Below are 27,110 nucleotides of genomic sequence, written 5' to 3' on the forward strand. Positions count from 1 at the left end.
CAGTAGCGTTCCAGCTGTGCTCTATAGTACTCACAGTGGAGGCTCTCCTCTCATGGAGTCAGCGGTTCCCATCCAGGGCTAGGTTTACCATAGCCCGGGGGGTAGTTCAGTTGTTATGAGAACTTAAGAGAAATGCTAGTAGAATTTGCAAGAACAAAAATAAATTCTGACATTACGACTTATCCTGACCTACATCCAGGGTAGGTCAGGGTGCCCTGAAAGTAGTACTTGAGTAGTGCATAGACTAGTGCATACGGAGAAGGCCAGTGTAGGACATAGATCAAAGCTAGCGCATAGGTAGATCACAGCACTAGCTTCGATCTATGGTCTTACTCACACTGGACTTCTCACTCGTCTCTATCTTATCCGTTTCTTGAGTGTACAAAACTTGAAATTCAACCTTAACCTAGTTTTGTCAAGATCATCATCTCATTTTCATCTCCTTTGAGTACTGTGCTCTTTTTCATCTTTCTATCTGCAACGGTTGCGAAGATATTTGGTGGACATATGAACAGACAGACGAATGAATGGACAAACACATGAACACTGACAATTACAATTCATCCCCACTTTGAAGTGGGTGTAAAAATAAATTCTGACATTATATAATTCAGGAGAGCGTCAGAAAAACAATTTAGTTTAAACAGTTCGCAGTTCACTCATAGGCGAATGGTAAAATGTTGTTTTTGACAGCAATGGATAAACCATGGAGCTAAAGGGGATGCATCAGTCGAAGTATGAACAGATTAATAGTTGAAATAGCAAAAATAATATATTAACAGGTATTGTAAATGTTTTCAACATTTACCTTATGACACTAGAAGCTATCACTTCACCAAACCAACATTCACTGAAATGAATGTGTTACTTTTTCAAAATGCATGTGTTGACTTAGAGGCTGCACGTCTTTAAACCAGGTTGGAAGCATGTGGAGGTCAGTTCATCTCACTACAGTATGAGAACAAAGCTATGTGTTAGCCTCTCTCCCTCTCTCTCTCTCTCTCTCTCTCTCTCTCTCTCTCTCTCTCTCTCTCTCTCTCCGTGTGTTTATGAAGTCTTGGCTTGCACAGAGAACCGTCTGTTTTGGATGCAACAGCCAAAACAGATCACTTCCCCTATCCCTGAGATGCTGAAGACTCTCTTTTCTTTGCCCTTCATGGTGTGCTGACTGAGGCCACCAGCGACTTGAAGTCACAGGCGGCTCATACAGGAAGCACGTTTGTGAAACCGCTTCATCCCCATGTGCCGCCCATCACCCAACTCAAGGTGGTGGTCTTGGGAGAGTGAGCTCCGTCTCCTGCTCTCTCTTTCGCCCGTGGGCTCCAGTATGGCCTGGCTCATTTATCATCCTGCCCTGAGGAGGTAGGGACACGTTGGCAGCTCTCCTCTTCTCACCAGCCCATCCTTGCGCTTACATATGGACACAAATACTGACACACACAAAACTCATGGACAGGCTCGCAGCCCTCAACAGCCCCCGTCCTGCTGGGCTGTTGCCCGTGGATAGGGGACATGTGGCTGGGTGAAATTTGTCATGATGCTGGGCTCTCGTTCTGACAGATCTTGTGTAGGCCTGCCTGCCCTCAATTTACCAGCCTGGAACGACTCACACAAACACTGAAGTTTTGTTTTCCACTCTATTGGGATTGCCTTGATCTTAGCTGCTTGCCATGTAGCCAGCAAGTTGGTGATATAATTTGTTCCTTTTTTATACTCCTGTTGATGGTTTTTAGATGACATTCTTAGCATTTTTAGAGGTCTGGTAGCCAATAATAGCTCTTATTTGCAACAGGTTTAGAAAGCATTCGATATTGTTATATTTCCATATTTTTTGTTCCATTTGATTCTGAATCCTGAGGGTCAAACGGTTTTGTGAAAGGTCAGTGTTGCTTCATTTGTTTTATGTCAGCACTTAAAGTAACACTGCTCTTCACGCAGCCAGAACTACTTTGGAAAGAGTCAAGGGGAAAACATTAATTCACTTAATATTATCAGTGAGACTTCTAGCTACTGTTGTCATGGAATCTTTGAAACGACTAAACCTCTGAAATTAGTTCTGTGGAGAAACGGTTGAAAGTTTTACAGCTTGTTTCTTTGAAAGAGAGGAAGACAGCTGAGGCCAACTTTAATTAGCAGTTGCAATGTATTGCAATGGTGACCCAGTTTAAAAACAGTAGATTTAAAGGATTTGCTTCTTATTCCATATTTTGTCATAGGTGATATGGAAGTTAACTGTGATGTCTGATGAATATTGTCTGCATAAACTGTTTCAACCCTTCGGTTTTTGCAAGGCTTTCACAAATATAGCGTACTAATTAGTGAAATTCTCCTATGTTGATTTTGTTGCCTTTGGACAGAACCAGTCTATCTACATCCCCCTGTTTAGATGATATACTGACCACATGGTGACTCAAGCTTCATATATTATAATGAACAGATAGAAAAATGGTATCGGGCTTCTTATGTGACTGCCTTACAGAAAATTCGTAAGATTTGCATATTTTATCATCAGAATGCCTTGAACTACTCCAAACAGTCCAGCAGTCTAATCTACTGGTGCTCACTGTACAGACACGTTTAGTTTCACCTCAACTTGCATAAATACCTACAAAAAATCAATTTGATTCCAATATAATTTCTGCTTTTTGCTTGCAATTGTCACTACAGGCTATTTTTGGCATGAGAGAAACTTTAAATGATTCCCCAAGAGTAGAGAGTATGTGTTACACAAAACCATTTGATAATTCACTTCATAATAAATGTCTGCAAGGGAAGTGAGTGTGAAAAGATTTTCTTTTATCAATAATTCCTGCTGAGGTGAATTTGAACAAGACTATAAATCTTTGACAACTTCAGGTTTGGTGGGAAGCTCCAGAGTCACTTAGAAGCTTCAGACACTATTTTGTCTTAAAAAAATCATACACGTCATTTCTTCCTGAAAAAAAAAGAAAGAAAATTGTTATGCAAATTAACAATTTCAAAGCCACATGTCTGAAGTCCTGCCGTGCTAGCAGCACAATCCCATTGGTTTGGTGAACCTGTTGACTTGATATTGAAATTTGGATTGCCCTTTCATTGGTTGCCGTGTCTCATCCCAGGCATTTATGCAAATGCACCATTTCAGCATCTGCTCTTCAGATTACAGATAGCAGCATGGTTCACTCTGAGCATGGCGCAACTTAATGAGCTTCAGTATCCCAAAGAGTCTTACCTTATTGGAAAGTCAGAGAGCACTGTAATGTAGTTGGACAGCCAGTAATATATAATTTACAATTTATTGCCATGATGATGCTGCATTCAACTTTGGTTTAGCTGTTTCATGGGGTGTAGAGCTCCTGTCTGCACATTTAATACTTCTCTTGAGTGAATAACTGCGGCTCATTATCATGCAGCCATTATGCATCTTTTGAATGTGTGATAATCATCTCCAAACAGACACGGAAAGAGCTTTTTTTTGTTATGGAGGTGATAACTGTTTTGTGCCACACAAAGTACAGGAATAGGAATTCTACAGAAGTATATGACACAGGCATTCAGTTTTTGTGACTTCTTCCCCTCTGGTCTTCAGACATAAAAAGAAGTCATAATTGCAAAGTCTCAAAGTTAGAAACAGCAGCAAGCAAGGCAGAGAAAGAAAGAGAATACATCACACAGGTATTCCACAAGTTATGAATGAGAGATGAGAAAATACAGCTTGTCAAAAAGAAAGAATGGATTATAGAGGAAGTTGAAGTCAGGAAATCTATGTCGACAGCATTGATCTTACAGGTCTGTCCTGATATGAATGAGTGAAGACTGACAGGATACAGACAAAGCTCCATGTTTTATTTAGCCTTGGAGACACAATGGCGACAATCCACTGCTGTAGCGAAATTGCTTCTGTTCTTTCACTTTCATTTAGTTTGAATTGGTCAAAAGCATTTTACCTATGAAGTCCCTATTTTCAGTTGCACCAGCGAGTCTGTTTTGATGAAAATTAGGCACGTACATCAGTATTAGCAAATACGCAGATAGAAAATGAGAGATATTGATTTCTTGTGTTTTCCTCAGTCGATACTGAGAATGAAGCAGAGATGGAGAATTAAATGTAGTAGGCGGATGAGGTTTGAGCTGAGGCTGTCAAATATGTCAATGCTTTAAGGTGGGGGCCTTTCTGTGTGGAGTTGGTATGTTGTTGCCCTGTTGCGTGCGTTCTCTCCAGGTGCCCCAGATTCTTCCCACCTCCAAAAACATGCAACTTGGTCACTATATATTGTCTGAAAAAATGAGTGTGAGCTTGAGAGGGTGGCCGTCTTTCTGTGTGATCCTCTGATGAGCTGGCGACTTGTCCAGGGTGTACCCTACCAGCTGGAATAGGTTTGGATAAGTAGCTGAAGACGATTATGATTATGAATAGTCTCATCGTCAAGGAGGTGAATATTGAAGTCTTTACTGGATGTTCAAACCAGGGCTGCACAGATGTTAACATCGTCACAGCGGCACATGTTCAGTGACCTTTTCCAGCACTGTGGGCAGGTTGTGAAGTTTCCAGGGTAATTATGGTTTATTTAAACATGCCTGGTCATTAGTTACAACCTTTTCATCTCCATCAGAACAATAACCCACCCTGTAATATCCTCACATAAAACCTTTCCAACATCAGTTCGACATGAACCGACACTTGGGTACAGAATCACCAGATTTAATGGGTTTTATCTATCTAAACCTTCATCCCTCTTTGTTCTTTTATGCATCATCTCAAGCTGATGAAGAGGTGCACTGTGTTTTACGTAGATATTGAAGGACAACTACATCTGGAAAGAATGACATCATACTCATAAAGCTAATTACCGAGATCTAGGATTTTGTCAACATGAAAATAACAAGATCACACTTCTTCTAAAATTGGAAAACTGACAATATCGTGCAGCCGGTATGCACACCTTCATGTTCAATTGTCAACATTTCACTTCACAGGAAAGTGGTTTCACAGTTGAAAACAAGGTAATGCAAATTAAAACTGTTGATGAAACAGCTGCAAAAAGGGAGAGATGAAAAAACAACAACTATTGCTTCCATTTTATGAAATGTAATCTGTAGCAACGTTCTAAAGCTGCTGCTTCCTGTTTGAGTGTTTAATTGTTGACAATTCCTGTATGTTGTTGTTCTTGTACGGTCAACACGGAATTGTTAAACTCAAAAACTACCATGCAGCCAGACCACACCTTGTTTTAATTCATTATAACTGTTTGACTTATGTCGCCTGGTGTCATTATATTTAATTACCTCACTGATGTAGTGGTGATGTTATCATTTGCCTCTGCAATTACTTGTATGCACAGGTTATCATAGCATTTGTTCCAAGTTAAGGTTTTCTTAGCTGAAAATTGAAAAAAGTGACATTCAAACAATTTCCTTTCAGTGTAGTAATTATACATTACTGAGCCCAAATCTGTCACATGCACAAAACTAATAATGAAATACTCAAAGCCCGCTGTTAATTTTCATTTATTCAGGACATCACATTCTCAAGTCATGTATTGTTTTACCTGAAGTTCAACTCAAGTTTAGGTTTCCACCCACCTCATAATTTAAATGAAGTAAATATCTGCATGTGTGTTAATTCAACCTATTTCATCTCAAGTTGTGTCTCAACCCAAACAGGTGGTTTTAAGTGATTTTAGTGAAACATCACCTTTTAGTTTAGTCAGAGAAGTTCTTGATATGGTTGAAGCAAAGCTTTTGGGTCTGTCCTGTTGTGCAAACTAAGTTGTAGTTTGCAGTTGGTCTGGTAGTGCTATGCAGACCTGGATGTGTGTTCACTGAAGGCCCTTTGGTGATACATCTCCAGCTGCTCCAGGCACTCTGCACTGTGAATGTGACTGTCTGGGCACCAGGCTGGTTAATGCATGTGCAACCTGAACTGTTTTATGTTTGTTCAGTAACATTCTGAATCTCATCTGGATGTGTCTAAGTCATTTAGCCAAGCTATATTTGTATTGATTTTAATCTTCACCTTTAATACATCCCAACCATCCCATAAGTCTCTCTCTCATTTTCTCCTCCTCTCTGGTTGTGTATGTTGTTCCACCCAGCTGTGCACCCCCCATGATCAACAACTAAAACTCATAAATGATGTATAACTCATTCCATGCTACACTGCCTGAGCAACAGATTAGTTTTATGTATGGCTGCCTCCCCTGACCCACAATATCCATCTCTGAGTACTCAACTAAATTACAATTCATCTCACATCATTCTGGTTTTTTGTTGTTGTTTTGTTTGTGAAAACGAGCTAGTTTTCTCTCAGTAATTTGTTGTGTATAAGTGCAGTTGAAATTAGGTTTTTTTTTTCCCGATATCTGAGTTTTAGCAATCCAAAGTTATTAGTCAGGAGTTTGGATACTTTTGCATTTGAAAATTATTTTACAGATATGTTAAACAGCATTGGCTGCAAACCCCAGCCATTTGTCTGTTTATATATAACTATTTAATGGGTTTTATCTGTAGTTTCAGCTACAATTTGATCTTAATTTCAAGTTAGTAACATTATTATTTGTTATCACACAGTAGCAACATTTCCATAATCCCTTTGACACACAAATCATAGTTTGTGCAGACACACAAACCAAAACCACCCAAAGCATTACTTCCTTGGCATTAATAGTACTCCTTGTTAAATAGGATTACATTTTGTAAGCTACTGTAAAAAGCTGGTCAGTTTCTATACACCCCGACTCAAACAGGCCTGTCCAATTATAGTTCAACAACCTTTTGATTTCTCCCTATGTTAAATCACTGTGCAAGTAAGGGTAACACTCTGTACTAAAAATATGGGAGAAAAAGAGCAGCTCTATATTGAATAAGACAGTCTGTTTGTAATGGTCAAACGGTCACCAACATATTCTAGAGTAAGAGAAATTCTCCATAGAAAAACAGATTATCTGCATGGAAAATTTTTTGACATTTGTTTTTCTAAAGGCTAATAAACAGAAAGAATTGTAAGCAATAGTTTTAAATGTTTACTTATCTGCTGAAGTCTCAGTTGCACATTTTTGTCTCTGTGGTGAGAAACCTTCAACTGAAAATGCTGTAGAAATCTGTAACCACACAACTGGATTAAGAAAAAAATTAAAGGTGTGTCCCCCTGCCATAAATTACTGCAGAAAGATCTATAGAAATAACAAATAAAGTGGCGCACAGTGCAGATAGCTGCGCGGTAATTGTCAAAATGATAATCTGTTTGTTTGTGTCTCGTTGTGTTAATGGATTATTGATGCTAAAATAAAACAACTTTAATAGCCTATTTATTTGCCAGAAATGACTCAATCTGCAGATTACACAAACTGGTATTTGGAAAGAAGATTATGATATTTATCTTCAGAAATACTTGTGTTTACATTGCACATGTGCTACCTGGTTGACACGGATCAATATCGCTTCTGAGAACAAAATCAAACAGAGGCTGATCCTCTAATTTGCTCCACAGCTACACATTCACAAATCTTACAGAATAATATTTGTTGGATCAAAATGTAATCATGAAACTGTTACACAACCAACACCCTATCGCCATCCCATTGTCAGCTCAGCCCTAAATGATAATTTGCTTTATGTTTGTGTCCATCTTCATGTGTCTCCATGACCACGTCCTCACTTCCACGGTGTCTACCCATCTGTGGTGACTGAACGTCCAGTGCTGCTTAATCCACCAGCGTGTCCATTGCTATGAAATGTATTTATAGCAGAGCTTATTTATTTTCTGGGATGATTTGCTAACAGCAGGCATAGGCCACACAAGGTGATAAACACTGGAGAGACAGAAGAAGGAGGAAACAAGAGAGGAGAGAGAGAGATGGGGAATGATGCTAGGTAAACTGTTTTTATGGAGGATAATTTTCCTCCCCAGAAGGCAGTGATTGGCATTAATTACCTAACAGGTGCTAACAGCGATGAATCTCATAATTAAACAGTTTAGATTTAGTTCATTTGGGGAGACACGAGTATGAGACGGTGGCTACACAAGTGTGCATGTCCGTGTGTTTGGTGTGTGTGTGTGTGTGTCTGTGTGCATACGAAAGAGAGAACAGCAGCAAGAGGCAATACTAAAGACAAAGACAGATTATTCACATTATGCATGTGCAGAAATTATGCATGGAAATTTCTTCAGTGTTCACGTCCCAATTGTTTCTCGAATCCAGACTGAGATCATTTTTTGTCACAATGAGCTCCTAGTGAGCTCTTTATCTCACAGCTTGCCCGAAAGTATTCTGTTAGCTCCGATTTACATAGTTTGCATGTAACTAGAATGTGTGTGAGGTGATGTCAACCTTTAATATTAGTTTCAAGGCAGAAATATTTTTGTAGTATCTACCCCTAGTAATTCAAAGGTACAAATAGTTGTTCCTCTAGATCTAAAACTTTTAGTTAACTTGAATTTAATGTGGAATGTTGGTGACTCTTGTTCATCATCATCAGCCTACAACATCTCTTGTCATTTGAAACCTGATGAAGATTTCTTCTCTTTGCATCATCATACCTTCATCAGGTGGTCTGATGTGTGTCTAAACCAACATTCAGTTTCATCAGGGGTGCTGTTAAAAATTGCTCACATCATAAAGTCGATTAAAAATAGAAGTGCCCTGAAAAGTTATGCAACTTTTCATGAAAATGCAGATGACTCCTTTCCTCACACGCGGTCAAGATTTCTCTGATGTACCTCTTTCCTCTCATGTCAGCAGATGAGTCAGTGTGTGTGTAATGCATTATGAGAGGGATGCATGAGGCATAAACACTACCATGCAATGGTTTTCAAAATAAAGGACTCACGTAACTCTGAATGTGAGTCATCATCTTCATCAGCCAGTGGAAGCAAAACAGCGAGGGTAGTAGAGGCCAGCAGCAACAGAGACAGTATGCTGACACCTACTAGTCTTATGGTTTCATCTCTACCAGGGATCCATCCTGCCCTCTCACTATGTGCTTGATATCCGGAATGACTTTGTCAAACCAATCAAATGATTCTTCACTAGCCAGCAAGATTTTAGAATTTTATTCACTTGAAAAATCAGCAAAGAGCAAGTGTGCGAAAGTGTCAGAGAAAGACTATCCTCAGAGAAGGGAAGAGAGACGATGAAGGCTTGTATGACACTTAAGCTGAAATCTGAAGCAGGACAGACTCTGAGTCAGGCTTCTTTTCCACAAGGAGCACCATGTCTTGGCCTTTGTTTGGGTTTTTTTTACCCTCCTCATAGGTCGACGCTAAGCCCTTTGCGTGGAGGAGAAGCGAAAGTTTTGACTGTGCTTTATCTGTCATGCAGAATTATTTCTCCATCAATTCTTGTGATATACAGTAAAATATCAGAACTGTGATCTTCAGTTGTCGCTCACATCATTCATGGTAGATTACTGAAACATCTCAAAATGCAAAGTATGGTTTGGGGGATGCTCTAAAGAGGCCTATTCACAACATTCTGGTATATTTCAGGAAAATGCCAATGATGTATTAACACTAACAGATTCAAGAACAACTTGTATTGCTATAACTATAAGGCAATCTGTATCACTGGCACAGTTTTTTTCCCCTCCATCCATCCGGCTTTGTGCTTGGGGTTTGTTTAAGGGAGCTGCTAGCCTTGCAGCCAGAGCCCTGTGGGGTAGGGTGTGAAGTGGGTTTGTCCATATGGGGATTTCCTTATGACCCACTTTTTACCTTCATGCTGGAGCACAGGATCCATCTTTCGCCTGCCTGCCTCCCTGCTCTAGAGCATTCATCAGACAGCGTCTTTGTCTGCTCACACTGGTTCCCTCACACTCCCTGTTGCCAAGTCACGGAGTGGTGCAGAAGAGCTGACGGTTACACTCACACTCTGCATGACCATTGTTTTGCATCGACCTTCACATGAATATTATCGCATAACATGCGGCATGAATGCATGAAAATAAATGGTTCTATAAACTGTTGCACAAGTGGGCATCCATGTGAGAAGGTGCATTGTTGCATGCATTGATTCATGCACAATAAAACGTGCAATCATACAATAAATGCACTGTTCATGCATCCATGTATGTTGTTTTTGTTATTGTTTGCGCAATCCTTTCTGCCACCGTCTTTCACACAGTGACACACAGGCACATTCACACACACGAGACACAACGGAGGACACTCAGACTGAATGTACTTTGTATCCTGCCAGTGTTCCCCTTCTTACTAATGGTGTAAGGCAGACGGCCTTTCTTCGGTAACCTACTTTTCTCTCCCCTCAGCTTTTTTAGCTTGCATCCTTAACTCACTGAGGGAGTATGGATGTCTCGCTCGAGTCATTTGTTGCTGCATGGGCCATCAATAAGCACCAAATTTAGTATGTACCCTAATAATAGAATGTTAGCAGGGCATCCATGTGGATGAGGAGACAGGACCTGCGATAGAGTTTGGGAATCAGTCACAGGCTAATCTGCCCTTCTCAGCGCCAAGATCCCTCAGGGCCAAGCTGAGGTTGCTGAAAGGATTTCCCTCCCCCCTCAAATTTTACATCTGTCATGAGCTGGAGGGAAGCAGGGGAAAGGTGTCCGATAGCCTCTGGTAAATGTGTTTGAGTAATGATGGGGGGGGGGGTACACTGACTTGCTTTGTCGTTGAACTCGGGAGAGAGACAGGTAGGTAAAGATTTGGGAGGTGTCACGACAATAGATGGAAGAGTAAGGGTTTGAGCGAGTGGCACAGAGAAAACCAAAAATGCATATAAACAGGTATGCAAAGTGAAACAGGCTCACAGATAAGAGTGTATTGACTGTGTGCTGATAGCAGGCTGGCATATGGTGGAAACGCAGAGGCAGAGATGGAGAGAGACACCGAGGCTCTCACAATCTGGTGCTGCAGCAGAATTCCTCCCCATCAGTAAACCAATGTCATATCCATAATAAAACACCTAATCATGTTCAATTAAAGCAAATTATACTTTCATCACTCAGCGAGGAGCACACACAAACACACACAAAAACATCGCAGGCTGATATTAAAGACGAGCAAGGCTTTGCAGAGTCAAAAACCTCTTATCAGATTACCCTCAATGAGCAAACAGAAGGCAGCGTCACCCTGGTTTAGCTGGAGGAGGAGAGGAGCGTCACACAGATATTGAACCTTGCAGATGGAGAGACGTGCAGAATGCAAGACTATTCGACGCACTCCATCCTTGTCTGTGTTGTCTGGTAGATTCTGCAAAGGAGGGTACAGGTAGCATGAGAGGAAATGATTGTCTTTACATGACATTTGTTGAGGGAACTTTCAATTATTTTAAAGTTATCAATCCATCCTGTTATCAGACCTTTAGCTAATTCTTTAAAATGAGTAACGAGGGCTTATTTGAATTGCAGACAAACAACTAGAAGCCATTTCCTTGTTCACCAGACACAGAATCTTGTTAATTGCGATGTGTGACTGATTTGACTGTTCTGATGCCACGTGAGCTGCATACACACAAAGCAGCAGCCTCCAACATCCTGGATTTGCCTGAACTCAGCGGTTTGTGTTATCCATCTCTGCTCCTGCCCCTGTTGGCCGGCTTTCTGCTGAGGGAACAAGGAGCAAAAATCTGGCCACTGCCCTGTCTTGCCTTTGCAGTCTAAGAAAAGCCCCTCACAGCTGTGCTCTAACACTTAAACCTGCCAGGGATTCGGCCCATGGGGCAGGTGCAGCAGACTAAATCTTTTAAACATAAAGCTTCTCCTCAGTTGAGCCAGTAGAGGAGGCTGAGGGTCAAAGACCGTGAGGGAATGCATTGTAAGGTCACACTGAATTAAACTATCAGTTATCATAATCCTGCCTTCAGCTTGTACGCTGTTATAATGAAAGTTGCTGGATTGAGCTGAGGCTAATATTTCTATTTAACCTCCAGTAAAAATCAGTTATTAGCAGGTCATGTTTTCCATTGCTAAATATTCTGCATTTCTCCCCCATCTCCTCCACATCATTGCCATCCACATTTTTTTTACACATTGCGTCTCAAGCCTTACAGATATAAGTGTCTTTGTCATTTTCTCTCAGGATAACATAAAAAAACATTAAGGTTGTAAATATCCTCCATCTGTGTGAACCTGGCGGTGATGCAGCTTTTGACTGCTGCACCCATTGGTGGAAAAAAACCTCTCAAGCAAAGAGGTCATCTGGTGTGACCAATGCTTATTCTTAGCACACATTCTAAAGCAGATTTTTATTTATTTTTATTGTATGGAGGTTTTGCGTTTATCTCTCACCTCCTGGAAATTTCTCTTGAAGGGGCATCCACATCATCCAAGCTGTCATATGGTAATTAGATGGGGCCCTCTTTGGTGGGTTTTGGGGTGTTGACGGAGTTGTAGGAGGTTTGAGGACATTTATTTTGGGTTTCAGCCTCACCTGAACCGTCATTGTGTGTGCCTTGCTTCAACTATAGCTCCTTTGCCCTCATCCACGATGGTGTTGTCAAATTTCACTTTTTCATTTGTATTCATACTCTTGTCTAAAACAGAGGAGAAGTTACAGAAGCCATACGAAGGGCTCTGTTAATCTGCATTGCTGCTTTAGTGCATAAATGGACTTTTAGAATTCCTTCCCTAATTGAGTATTTTCCCTGACTGAGTGTTGATGCTCTGATATGGTCACCAACCTTTAAACCTCTTTTGTTTTACTTGACATTACTTACTGTCATAACTATTTTGGGAGGCAGTGTCCTCCCTGTCTCTCTGATATCTGGGTCAGTGCTGCTGATGTGCTGTCAGAGGTGTCACCCCCCCACATGAAGACACACATCATCATCATCATCACCCTCTCTCCACTTCTTCCTTCCCAAACTGCCCGTCTCGCTTTGACCCCAGCAGCATGTTTGTTCCCGACAATGGAGTGCAAACCCAACACTGACTCATAACCCTGGATGAGAGGAAACGGTACAGCCCAGGAAGTCAAGGGAGCGGGACAGTAATCAAATCAGGAAGGAGAAAATTAAATGTTCTTTAAGGAGGAGGTTTCAGGAAATAGAGACATCATTCTGTTGTAGGGACAGAAGATCGTTGAGGAAACGATGAGTCCAGAAGTTAGTGTTTCATAGATTGGTGTTCTGTCGTCATAATCAACATGGACTCCTGTCCACCAATCATGTGCTTTTGTAATGTAAGTTTATATTTATCTGCTTTTTGTCATCGGCTTTGCGGCGCTGGTAGCTTGGGTGATGTTTTAAAATGGCTACAAACAATAAAAGAAAATTTACCTTCCATGTAATGTCATCTGTTCAAGATCTGGTGCTGTTGCCCCAGTCTACTATGGGGATTATTAAAAGATTTCTTTATTTATTGAGGGACATATGTATTTGGTGATTTTCTTTGAATTAGTTGGAAACTGCTACTAGATGCTTTTCACAGCCATATGTGGTTTGTTGCACACCCATATATCAAAATGTCAAGCCCATCCCGTCCTGCACCTCGTTGACTTCTTCCTTTTCTGTGGATGTTGCTATTGGTTATCTGTTATGCCAGCATGTATTTATTAAAGCTCAGACAACAGGTGCACAATAAGAGACAAGACCAGTGTCGAGTTTGAGTTATTGTTCATACGGTAGTTATTAGAGAGTATTCCACAGTGTTTCCTTCCAAACAACATTTTCCACATTCTGTTTTCTCCCACACATCTGTCAGCACTCAGTGGCACAGAGGACTTATGGTTTTAAAGGTCTGATAAACAGGCCTTGTTATCTAGAGGTGATTTTTTGCATTTCATTTGCACAGATGCCCTTCATGTGTGAGTTGTTTCCATCCGTTCATGCAGTGGAGATGCCACAAGGTAGATTATCTCCTTTTCAAATGAGGGTGTGAAGTCAGTTGTAATGACACATTTTGTGCTGTTACAAATGGTTGGCCCCATCTGCTGCGGTTTGGAAGTTGGATGAGGATTAAAAGTCCCAGACAACTGTCCTACTGAACATAATATGTCAGAAGCACTATGATGGGAAAATAATGGAACACATTCAATGGAGGTGTCTTGATGAGTGATAGTCTTCTTCAGAATCGCCTTCACACTCATTTTATTCACACATATCCTACCTTTAAACACAACTTCCTTGAAATGAGATATTTCCAGCTCAAACAGCTTTGTAGATATCAGAGTGATATCTTACTATTGATTCAGCGACATTTTAACAATGCCCAGGGAGACTAGAGTCAATGTATTGTTCTGTGACAAGGCAACGTAAAAAGGGTGAGTGCTGCGGGATCTTGCTGCAAAAGCTCCACTAAGAATAGAAAAGAAATAAAAGGAACAATAGAAATCAATAGCACTTCAAGATGAAGAAGGTATGACGGAAGGCTCTAATCATAAAAGGGTGTAGCGGAAGTCATTGTGCTTTCAAAGGCTCAGGGAGGAACAATTAAGGCTAGATAAGCTATTCTCCCTGCTATCATTTCCTGTCGCCATTTTCCATCAGAGACTTTTCAATAACACAGTGTCTCTGAATCTCACTCCTATCTGTTTAATGTCCAACCCTCATGGGAATTACTGATATGTGATGGAATAGAGTTGGCTGCACACATTTCTCTATATCTCTTGAGCATTTCGTGACACTCCACCATGCCCCCTTCTGCGCTCCCTCCCACCATCTCTTAAATGGGATTGTACTCGTGCACTAATGAGCGAAGACAGCGAGCAACATATGGTGATGATAATGAGATGAACAATGTTTGGGAAACAAGGCCATATATAAGGCTGATGATCTGACACTATAATGTTGATCGCTCAGTTTTGTGCATACGGCCGTCTGAAGGCTAAGCTATATGAAATATATTATTCATAGCCATGTACATTCAAGTGCTAAAGGCAATATTGTCAGGCAGATAAATCAATGCTGGGGCCGAATACAAGACAATCACCCCCAGTGGATTTAGCAGCAGAGTTCATAATCCCTGCTTCTCAGTATTAACAGATGAGCCAATCTCTATGAACACATCAAAAAATATGTTACAGAAATTGTTTCTGCCATGTTATTGAGCTCTAACCAGGCTATTCAATTTAGTTTAATTTATTTTTATTCACATAGCACCAGATCATAACAAAAAAGTTATCTCAAGGAACTTTCCACGTAGAGCAAGGAGAGACCGGAAGGGAAAGAAAGAACCGGACTTGTCCCAGACGAGCAAGTACTTAGGCAACGAAGGCAAGGAGTGTATTCCTTTTAACAGGCAGAAACCTTGAGCAGAACCCAAGACTCAGTGGGCGGTCATCTGCCTTGAGCGGTTGAGTGGAGAGACAGAGAGACAGAGAGGGAGACAGACCGAAGTACAAAGACAGTGAGACAATGGCAGAGAGGGGAGAGACTCAAACAGAGAGAGCTGGGAGAGAGTGATGCATTTATGAAATGTGAATATAGAGATGTAGAGGCAGCAGCTCAATGTATCATGGGAGGTTCCCCTGGCAGTGTAGGCCTATAATAGCATAGCTATATTCTTTATTAAAAAAGAAAGTCTTTTTCTACTCTGATGGTGTCTGCCTCATGTACCAAATCAGGAAGTTGATTCCACAATGAAGGACCTCGGTAACAGAAGTTTCTTCGCTATAGTCTGCTTTTCGAGATGTTTGGAAACAACAGCAGACCAGCACTCTGGGACCGTAGAATTCTAGTGGCGTAATATGGCACAATGAGCTCTTCAAGGTATGGTAGGGCCTGACTGAAGAGGGTGTTAAAAGTAAGAAGGATTTTAAATTCTCTTGGTGCTTTAACAGGTAGCCAATGCAGCACAGGGGGAAATGTGATCTCTCAATCCGGATCCTGTTAGAACAAAACATGTTTAATAGAGTTGTTGGAGCAAATAAATTGCAGTAAGCCAGCCTGGAATTAACAAATGAATGGACTACCTTTTCTGCATCATTTTGGGCTGATATGTGCCTGATTTTTACATTACAGAGGTGAGAGAATGCAGTCCTAGGAATATGTTTTATGTGAGAACGGAAGAACAAGTCCATCAAAAGTGCAACGTGACTCTGCACAGTAGGAGAACCTAAAGACATGTCAGTCTTTGCATCGCACTAATTTTACCATTTACCATGAATACTTTTAGTATTTCATTAGTTATCAATAATTTCCTTTTTGTCTGCTCATCTTTTATGTATTTAGTAGCCATTCTAACCCCTTACCTTAATTTTTAACTTAACATTTAGATCTACTATAATTTCCAATATGTTAAGTTTAACAAGTTTTATGCATTCTGTGTTCAGGTTGAAGTTATATTTAGTTTTTATAATCAAAGTTTCTTCTTTTTTAAAATTGCTAGGATCATTCCACATCCTTTAAACATAACCATGGCAACTGCAGAAGTACCTGTATCCCTGGTTGGGTGTCAATGTTTTAAAGCAGACTACTCGGTGACTTTTGAAGCACCTTTATGAGTAGCATGCTGTTTCCTTGGCTGTCATAAAGCTGGCCCTCTTTCAGATACTGAGCTTTGGTGTCAAATAGTTTCTATCTGTTAGCTCACTGGTCCTTTTACTTCAAACTTGCCTCCCACTGCTGGCAGTGTCAGCAGGTAGCAAGACCCATGCAGCCCTGGACATCTGTTCTTCTCTCACTCTCAGGCAAATGTAGTAAACTTTGTGTTGTTGTTTTTTTGGTTATTTATACAATAATTAAATGCATTTGTCACCCATGTCCACCATGTATGTAGATATGATGCCTTACCCCTTTGCTGAGGGCCCCCACGTGAACTCCATCACCTTAGCTACCTCCACACAAAGGGGATTTTACACTCAACAAAAATCCTGTGAGCTCAGCGGTTGCACGGTGAGGTTTCTGTGATCTTTGCTGTCTGCCATGCTGCAGGAGAAAGATACAGGCCATGGGGGTGAGGTCAAGACAGATGCAAGATTTCTTAGGGCACCCTGAGCAGACAGGAGGGAAAATAAAGATGACACCCTCCACTCCCACCCGACACAGGCTCACATATAACCTGCTTACCAATGTCATTGTGACTCAACACACACAGGCAGAGACATAGCATGCACAAGTATGTATGCGCACTGTCACAGAAGGGTGAAAGGATAGGTCAGTTGCCTATGGGGAAAAGGTGGGGTACACCCCATGACCACATGAAAGGCAAACAACCATGCACCCTCACACCAATGGATAATTTGGTGTGACCAGTTCACCTAAGCTGCATGTTTTTGTAGATAGGAGGAAGCTGGGTAACCTGGAGAGAACCCACAAAGACACTGGGAGAACATGCAAACTTCACACAAAAAGGAATCAAACCTGGAACCTTCTTGCTGTGAGACGACAGCGCTACCCAATACGCCACTGTGTCGCCCCAAGAGCTGTTAATGCTGCATAAATACAGAGACAGCTAAAGACATGAGTGATTTCCCATTGTTACTATCATGATGTATTTCCTTGGAATGGTCATTAAGACTGATATCACATAGATGTTGCTTTTCACATCCCAACTTTCAGTTTAAGGGTTTATTTACAGAATAAACAGCGCATAAAATTGCCCTTTGCACAAATATACAGAGAGCCGTTCAATGAAACATGCACAACACCTGACAGAACTGTAAGGATGTGACCTAGAACAAATCAAGAGGAGGCAAGCAGACACATGAAGAATAAGTGGAGGGAGATGAACAGGCAGACTTCCAGAGCAGCAGGAAGCGTAACACAGGTTGCATAACAATGACTTTTTCAGTACAGTACAGCCAGTCTGCCTGTTGATATGTGGGCGCGGGTGACTGCGGGACAATGTGAACTCGCCGTGCGCTGCAGAGCAAATACAACACGAGAGAATACCACTGCCATGAAGAGGGAGAGGAAGGGAGAGATGGAATAGAGCTTGAGAAATGACACAGGTACTTTTGCAGCTAAAAAAAAAAAAAAAAAAGGAGGATTCATTCATTTGCAGAGTGATGAGGGAAAAAGAATAATAGATGAGTCAGCTGCTTATAATTTTCAGTGGCAAATCAAAAGAGCAGCAAAATTATACTGTACAGCCAGTAGCAATGGAGTCAGGCCAAGCATGAGATGGAATTACTCCTACATGCATGTGCTCTGGCTTTCTATTGATGTCTCTCCATGTTTTTTCTTCATTTTCCTTTGGGCTCACAGCTATGCAGGACACATCAAGGGACACAGCTGACTGTGCCGTCTGCCTGTTTCCACCAGAATGGATTCTTGTCTGGGACACGACAAAAGCCCAGATCCCGTTCCTACCCAGAAAGATTGCCTTTCGGCTCAGTGTTGGATGTTGGTTTTCCCACGAGGGAGAAAGCTCAGCTTTGAAATCATTCTGTTTCCATACGGCTCAGCCGCTGCAGGTTTATGTAGTGCACACTCATGTTGTGCGTCGCTGACTGTCTGCTACCTGGCGGTCATAAGCTCATCACCCACATGCTGTCTCATCAGTACAGTCACACTAACTGTAATCCGGACATTCTCATGTCTTCAGCCCTCAGGTTGAATTCAAACAAACATCTTATTTCAAATTTTGCATTAGTTACCCACAATTCTTCAAGTAGAACATTGAGATGATTTATCACCGAAAAATTTCCAATTTTTGAATACACCTTTTAAACATTGTGATCATATACAGGAAGTGATAAATCTTTCATATTACCCTATTGGACAGTAGTGATCTCACTAAAGCCAAATGTCCTTCTTGTGAAATTCACAGATTTGAGGGAGTTCAGAATAACTGACTTTCACAAATCTTTTTGCAGTCATTCAATATGTTGTGATGTGGAAAACAACTGCCTGAGGAAGAGGAGAGTACCTGGATAGATTCAATTATAAACATTCCCTACTGCAGTAGTAAAATAATAACACTGTTCTGAGAGTTTCTGCATGTTCAAAACCAACAAAACCAACATTTATTGAGTAAAACTTTTCCACAAGCAGAAAGAAATATTACTTTTACCCCTTTGTATGCCAATACTTTCCTTTTAATCACTTCACAGTCAATGTTTGGTTTGTGAGATGAAAACGTTTTTTCCAGCTTTTTCCTGAGGTGATAAAAATACAAATGTGTTTGCTTGGATGTTTCATTTGAAATGACATCACAGATGTGTACCTGATTGAAGCTCAATTTTTTTGGCTAGAACTATGAAAGCCATCAAAATTAAAATGTCCAGCATCATGTCTCTACATTAGCCTCCAAAGGTTTTGATCCTAAACGCACAAGGACTGCATGAACTTGTTGAAGAGCCAAAGTGTGTCAGCCAAAGGGACCTTGATTCCCCATCTAAGATTCATTAGAAACATTTTTTGCATTAAAATATTTGGAATCAGACCGAACTTTTTATCCGATTAGCTATGACATGTCCGCCTGCCTAATACTATGTAGGTCACCGTTTTGCTGCCAAAGCAGTCCCGTTCCATTGAGTCATGGACTCCACAAGACCTCTGAAGGTGTGCTGTGGTATCAGGCATGAACGTGTTTGCAGAAGATCCTTTAAGCCTGAATTCTTTTAAGATTGAGAACTGGAGGGAAAATTAACACTTCAAATCTGTTGTTGAATTCTTGATTCTTCAGACCAGCACACCTTCTTCCGTTGCTCTGATGTTCACATGTCCTGTGGTCATAACATTATAGTTGATGGGTGTTTATTATCTCAAATGAAATTTCCACGACTCGACTCCAGCAAAGACAAATGGAACACGTTTCAATACTAAAACTTTACTCTTCAGTGGACATTTCTGTTTGAATCACTTCAGACAACTTTACACTGATAGTTGTGGTTCAACAGTGAATAAACCTCTCATGACACTACTTCTGTCTTGATTTTTGATCTAGAGCTGCAAAGCAACACAATTACGGTACATAATTATTTTGAAATTCAACTTTCACCTTTATGTGTAGCAACAGAAAGTGCATTTTATTGAGACCACATTTGACTACAAGGAAAGAGAGAAATTTAATAAATAAATGATTCCACAGCATGGAGAATTATTGCCTAAAGATTCTAAAGAAAGTGAGAAATATTTGGGGTGGAAACGCATCAGTGCATCATTACTGTGGCCCAACAACGACACGTCCTGCTGAGTCATTACGGCCTCATTTAAATTAATGTGGCTGTATGCAGTTTTGGCTACTTTTCTAATGGTGAATTGCATACACAACAATAAATGTTTTCAATAGAACCCTGAACAGCTGACTCCTCCACATCCACTCAACAATTTTACTTTCCTGTGAGAGTGTGAGGCTGTTGGTGGAGGACAGCAAGATGACTAAATTAGGAATCCCAATCATCCAGAAATCAGTCTTTAATTTTGAAGTTGCTGAGGGACCTTTGAGAAAAGGTAATCAAAATTTCATCAGGGGTTTTTAAGGTCTTTTAAATCTTTCATTTGAAATGTGTGTGCACTCATAAAACATGATTTAAGGCGTTTAGTCTTAAGGATTGCCATCTGTAACCTGTTATACCCCCAGTACAAACACCAAAGCAGCCTCAGCACCAGTTGTCATCACTCGTCATTAATGAATGAGGACGTTGTTGTAGAGGAGGTACTCATGGTATATCTCCTCACTTTTCACTGATTTGTCAACCTGTGAAGACAAACACTTGATAAAACTTTAAGCACCTTTGAAAACCGGTTCTACAATAATGACTCATTCTGGCCGAAGCAGCTGGTCCAAGAAGTACATTGACGGGTGAATTTTTAATATGGTATGACTGTTATCCCAGTCTTTACAAGAATAATTAAGAGTGAAGTGCCAGCAGTGACACAAGTTGCTTCCTTGATTATTGTAACCCTCCATTGGACAAGGTTTTATTAGAATTCTAATTCAGCCAATCAGGCATCAGAACAATAGACCATCATATCGTAACATTGCCACTGGAACAAGACACACTTCACTCTCATTTGTTGGCATGCTTATATAAATATAGAAAACACAGTAATACCTTGTTAATGCATTCCGGGACCACCCGCAAAAAACAAAATTCCGTAATATAACGAAAAACTATTTATTTTATTATTTACGGTAATTTATAACATTTATGAACCCTCCCCATACTGATATGAAACCACTTTCTATCTGTATTACCTGTTCCCACATATAGATTGTTTAATGCGCTTTTAGGTGTATCTTTAATACACGGAAGTGCGCTGTGTTCTGTGAGTTTCGGAACGCAGCGCACTTCTGGATGCTGTCAGCCAATGGGATGCGCGTAAGGTATCTTTGTCTCTCACCTTCCCAGCGATCGAAACATTGATCCGGATCGATTCGACACATTGATCGTGATCGATGCGTTGGCGACCCCTGGTCTAGGCAGTCCATTATGTGACGTACCTTCTGAACCTTTAGCTCAACCTTTCAGTTTTCAGACGGAGTAATGACCAACATGATTAAACCTATAACTTTTGCTGACTTCCTGAATTTTCACGCAACACTTCATATAACCGTCATCTGTCCAATCATCTATTAAGCTTTGCTGATCAATCTCTCTCCTTAGGCTGATTAAGTTCCACAGATTCCTTTTTTTTTCTTTCTTGATTGAATTCATTGGATCGAATATTAGTTGACTCTGCTATCATTGTTCTCCTGCTGCTGTTGGAGTTTTATGTGTCGGTGATCTTAAAGAGGCTTTGTTGAAAATAAGTCAGTTGATTTCTTTTTAAATTAGGATTTAGAGAAGCATGGTCGTGATTTTGTTGTGGTTTTAAGTTTTGTTTTTCTTGTTTTCTCTGTGTGAAGGGGTTGTGATTGTCGTTAAATGCTGAACAGATTCATGACTGTATTTAATTTGTTTCTACTTTCTTTGTGCTTCACTGATGCCTGAAAATTGGTGAAATACTCCAACGGCAGAAATGACAACTGGCTGCTGCTGGACTTTGAAACGACTGAGGTGACCTTAGGTGGCGTGTTTTGATTCTTCTTGGTGAGGTGTTGTGACCGCAGCAGCGGACACTGCACCCCTGTCATCATCCAGACGGGCATCGTGGTTACGGCTGCCAGTCATACTGGTGATGGGTTCACATTGTGAGAGGAGAAATGTTGGATCTGTGTGAGTGTGTGAGATTTTTTTATCAGGGGTTTAGAGGTTTTTGCAAAGACGGATCCCGGAGCCGAGGAAAGTAGGACAATTCAACGACAGGCAGGAAGACGCGGAGCATTTGGATCCATTTTTGTCTCTATTTCATCTCAAATTTCCATCATGTTTGACATTATTATGAACGGCGTACTTGAAGATAGCTAACCGTGGCTCTATGAGCACGAGATAATTGTAATTTCTTCAGCAAACAGAGGTGGAGGGCGGTTTCGGTTTCCAGTTTGCATGTTCTCCCCGTGTCTGCATGGGTTCTCTCTGATCCAGAAATCCATCTGAACATGAAATGATGGAGTTTGGTGAGGCTGATGTCTGACAGTTTGAGTTACGCTTTGGATTAGGAATGATCCTGGAAGGACTGACCAACATACTGCTGATACAGCTGCTGTTATTTCATTTGTGAAGGGATAACAAATGAATGGAATTTAGAAAAATTGAGGAAAACATGTTAATTAATGGTGTTCTGACAGAGCCAGGCTAACTGTTTCCAGTCGCTCTGCTAATCTAGAGTTTGCCAGATGCTCTTTCAGCTACATGTTGATTTACAACTTCATTTGTCAGCTTTTCAGAGCTGACAAATCCACATTAATGCAAAATGGCTCATAGTTTAGCTGTTATGTAAACTGTCTCGCTATTAAATAAAGCGTTTACGTAGAATGAATACGTACTTTACAGTATGGTGATCGCTTTGTGAACATGGATTTTAGAATTTTCTGCTTCCATATTCATCACTGTTTATGGGGTTGCTGCAGATCAGTTTGTGTCATAGTTCCTTGAGAGAATGAGATGCACTGACAGAATAGGAGATTTTGTAATTGTGCATGCCCACCATGCAGACCATGCAAAATACATTATGAAATGAGAAGATTGGTGACCTCGTGTTAGCCACTCTGGCCCCCTCTGTAAAAGAAAGCTGCAGAAAGACCACCTTTCATCGGGACCAGAATTAATGTCATACTATTAACTCATCATCTACATATGTGTAATATATGCCTTCCATACTTGAAGATATTTCAGCTCAATACGAAGCTTTGTCAGGCAGCACGGTGGTACAGTGGAGAGTGCTGTCTCACAGCAAGATGTTTCCGGGTTCGATTCCTTCCTGTTAGTAGTTTGTATGTTCTCCCCGTGTCTGTGTGGGTCTATCCGGGGTTCCATGGCTTCCTCCCACCTCCAAAAACCTGAAACTTAGGTAAACTGGTCTGTACCAAATTTTCTGTGAGTGTGTGCACGAGTGATTGTTTGTCTTTTGTGTGGCCCAGTGATGAGCTGTTGTCTTATTTGGGGTTTACCCTGCCTCTCGCCCCTAGCCTGTAGCCATTTTCTTGTACACAAAAATAGTTAAAAAGATGGAGAAGCCTTGTCTTCATTGTGTTGCTGCTTTTCAGTCCAAAACTCCTTCAGTTAGACTACTCTCACTTTACGTGAGTATGTGAAAGTCCGTGAGTGTGCAGTTTGAGTTGGTGTCAGGGTTAAGTGATTAATAAAAACAACACCCTCGTTTTGCCTTGACGGAGCTGTGCAGGTTTGAGGCCATTGGGCACACCTCACAGCTCAGTAAAGCACCGCTGGGATGAGAAAAAAAGGTGGAGGAAATCCATATCTCTCTGGTTGTGGTCACACAATGGCCCCGTCTATTTTCTGTGAAGCACCACCAGGTCATCTGTATCAGCACATTTCACTGGACTGAAAAGAGGAGGAGAAGGGGAGGAAGAGTTTGCTCTAAAAGCCCCGTGTTGAGACGACCCATCTTCAGGCTACTACCCATCTTTGTTCTTTTCATGTGCTTTCTGCCTAAATGACTTTGGCAAGCTCCCTCTGTGCTTCTCACACTTCCTTTGTTTCTCTACCAGACATTTTTCAAACTTTTTCTCACTCTCTTCATCCTTTATTAATTCTCATCCCCCTCCTGTTTCATATTCCTCCCTCCCATTCCTTCCTCTTATTCGTTGCCTCTGAACTTTTCTTACTTCTCATATTATCAAGTGGCGGCATTAGGGCTTTTAGCGCAATGTATTCACTTAGCAAGAATACCTTCGCCTTTGGTAACAGGAATTTCCAATTATCTGCTAAGCAGCCAGAGAAGAATGCTGAAGGGAGTGTCCCCTGAATTCCCACACATATTTTAGTATTCAGCTGTGCTTTAAAGCCAGACAGAGTGTTTCTGCTACACTTCCTTACTACACTCATTTGACTTTTGTGCCCGTTATAACCTTTTGTGCATTTGTGGACAAGTTTGTCTGCCTTCTGATTCTGCATCCTCTGCAGGAAGTGCAGAATTAGCTGCAATTGTGAAAGAAGAAGAAGACTCCAAACAGAGAATGCACACTTTACCAGTCTTGTCATTGCATATAAATGCTAGACACCTTGCCCATGAAAGCCTACCCCTTTATTACACTTTATAACACGTTGGGACATCTGTCTTCTCCATGGATCCACTCAGATTTGATGATGTATTCATTTATATCCTTGATAGACCATCAGATCTTCACTGGACTGACATTGACAAAGACAAACATTCACACAAACAGATAATGGACGGCTTGGAATCATCGTGTTGTGACAGGTTCAGATGGAAACTCCAGAGCATTTACCTACATTGGTTTCTTCCAGTTAATTTAATGTTCTAATGTCCCAATCTGTCCTGCTGGCTTGGAACGGTGAAGCACTGGAGACACTACAGGTGTCTTATGTCTGACTGAAGTAATTTGAGATTTTACAATAGCTCCCCTGTCTATGACTAAAATTGAGAATGTTTAAGATTCATTACAACAAATCTGAAAAACATTTTCCAGTCTTGAAACCCAGACCGATGGCTCAGAAGTACAGATGATTAAAAAACATTTTTTTTTTATCTACCTCTATATTTAGGTAGATAAGTCAAATATTAATTGAAAATATCCAGTGAATCATACACTGAAAAATTCTGAATGGAGTACTTCAGCTTTGACAAATAAAATGTAAAAACATTACATGTTTATTTAAATATATTTTTATTATTAATTTCTTTTAGATGGTTGTATTTGAAATTGTATGGTTTTATGATTTTTTTTTTTAATTTATGGAATTTTGAAAGTTTTGGTTTGCCCAAGAAATGGGTATAAATAAAAAAATATACTGTAATAGTTACAAAAATGTTTTGTTATGCTGAGTCGAGGCTGGTAAAATCTGATGTAATAGACGTTAATTGAATGGACGTCATTGTAAATCACTTCCATATTTTCCAAAGATTAGACTAAATGTTTAAGTCACCACACACCAATAAAAAATGTGATTATAAATCCTGTGCTGTCATGTGTCCTTTCCTGCAGAGGGGGGTCAGATCAACAACATGGTGGGACCGGGACCCAACATGGTCCAGCAGCACCCTTATCCTGCACTCAGCCAGCTGGCACACGTCTACGAACAGCAGCAGCAGCAACAACAACAACAACAACAACAACAACAGCAACAGCATCAGCAAAACAAGGATATCAACAAGTACGCCTCCCTGAAGGCTGTCGGTGAGTGTCTCTCAACTTTCTGTGCCGTCTTTCAGCTTCTAGGGGCAAAGCCGGTGTTTCTGTGCCTGAGGTGAGCAATCGACACGATGTTGTGATGTTGGTTTGAAACCGTCCACCGCTGCCGGCTCTGACGGGGCAACGTTTGGACAGGACGCATCAATGTCGGAAGGAATCCTGGGAATTCCCTCCTTCTGGTCAGAGCAGTCACCTCAGCAGAGTTGGTTCTGATGCGCTCCTGAGCTGGCAGCGAGGGTTTCATTATCCAAACACAATGAGCAACAGATTTTATTCTTTTTTCCGAAGGTGCCCAAGACCGATGTGGGTAAACTGTCGTAGTCTTGGTTTGATTTGACAGCTGTCACTGATTGGGCTACCAAACTGGACATGCTTTAAAATAGAAACCGCCTGCTTATCAAGCTGTTTGACAGCTTAATGCTTGCCATCAAATTCAATAAGCTCAGTTGCCAGTGCAGCTGTTTTAAAATCGCTACTCCGTGCCCATATGTTATTGGCAGAGGCGTCCGTGTTTCATGAACCTCAATTCATCTGAGATCGCATTTTTCAGTGTGGGTCTGTCAGCTTGTTTATGTGATGCTCGATTTAAAACCTATCCGGGTCGTGCCAGGTATTATCTCTACATTCATCTAAATATCTGTACAGCTGCAGTTACAAACCTCAATTTGTCTGAATTTGTGCCCTTTGCTAGAAAATAATCAGAGAGTGCTTGTACTTGGGAAAGCTATGCAGCAGAAAGTAAAATATTCGATTCAGATGACAAATGAAGGTGTGTAGATGTGCTGTAAATGTAAACACCACCCTGACTTATCCTCATACATTCCACAGTAATAGATTATCGTTATTATTTGTGTTGTTTGTGCCCTGGAAGCAAGAACATGTTGTGCAATTATGGTAGCAGTTTATATAATTGTCAGCAAAATAGAAAACAGAGAAACCGATGAATAATAAGTGATAAGTGGACACTTTGTGTTTTCTAATTCCCAGGAGGCTGAATAAACATAGACATCAGGCAATAGATATTTTCTGTGCTACCAAAACTGTGTTTGATTGCGGAGAACTGTTCAGTTATATAAAACCTCAATCAGACGACGTCTCGGTTTCATTCCCTGATGATTAAACAACAAAGGGACGATTTCTCGTCCAACATTTTGCACCAATATCCAACAAGGAGAGAAGGAACCCATCCCAGGAGAAGTAAAGATCACAGTTTGTCGCCTTTATTAGATCAAAATGCCACTGAGCCACCAGACCGAGCAGCTTGAGTAAAACATGCCGTCCAGCTGTTCATCAACTGGAAAACCTTCCTCTGTGACGTTCTTTCATCCCACCTTTCATCCCACCGCAGTTTAAACCAACGGAGGAATGCAGCACACGTTCTGAGTGTTGAGGATGACATTTTGGGGAAACGCAGGAAATCCATAACTGCAGGAGAAATAGCTGTGGCAGGTCGATTAGGAATGTGTGCGCTTGAGTAAATACTCATTTTTAAAAGTTTAATTACAGGACACAAAGATGTCGCTCCAAAAAAGTAAAGCAGCTTCACTACAACTAGTCAAAAA

At 40.8% G+C, this 27,110-nt stretch overlaps 1 protein-coding gene across 1 annotated transcript in view; it reads left to right on the plus strand.

Moving 5' to 3' along the window:
- The window catches only part of shisa9a (shisa family member 9a), a 42,572-nt gene that overhangs the window by 7,875 nt on the left and 7,587 nt on the right, over positions 1-27,110 (plus strand). Inside the window, exon 3 of the mRNA XM_068306068.1 lies at positions 25,342-25,533. Coding sequence (XP_068162169.1) covers positions 25,342-25,533 — 192 coding nt within the window. The remainder of the gene's footprint in view (positions 1-25,341; positions 25,534-27,110) is intronic.

This window comes from Antennarius striatus, chromosome 21 (assembly GCF_040054535.1).
Source record: "Antennarius striatus isolate MH-2024 chromosome 21, ASM4005453v1, whole genome shotgun sequence".
In the NCBI taxonomy this organism is placed as follows: domain Eukaryota; kingdom Metazoa; phylum Chordata; class Actinopteri; order Lophiiformes; family Antennariidae; genus Antennarius; species Antennarius striatus.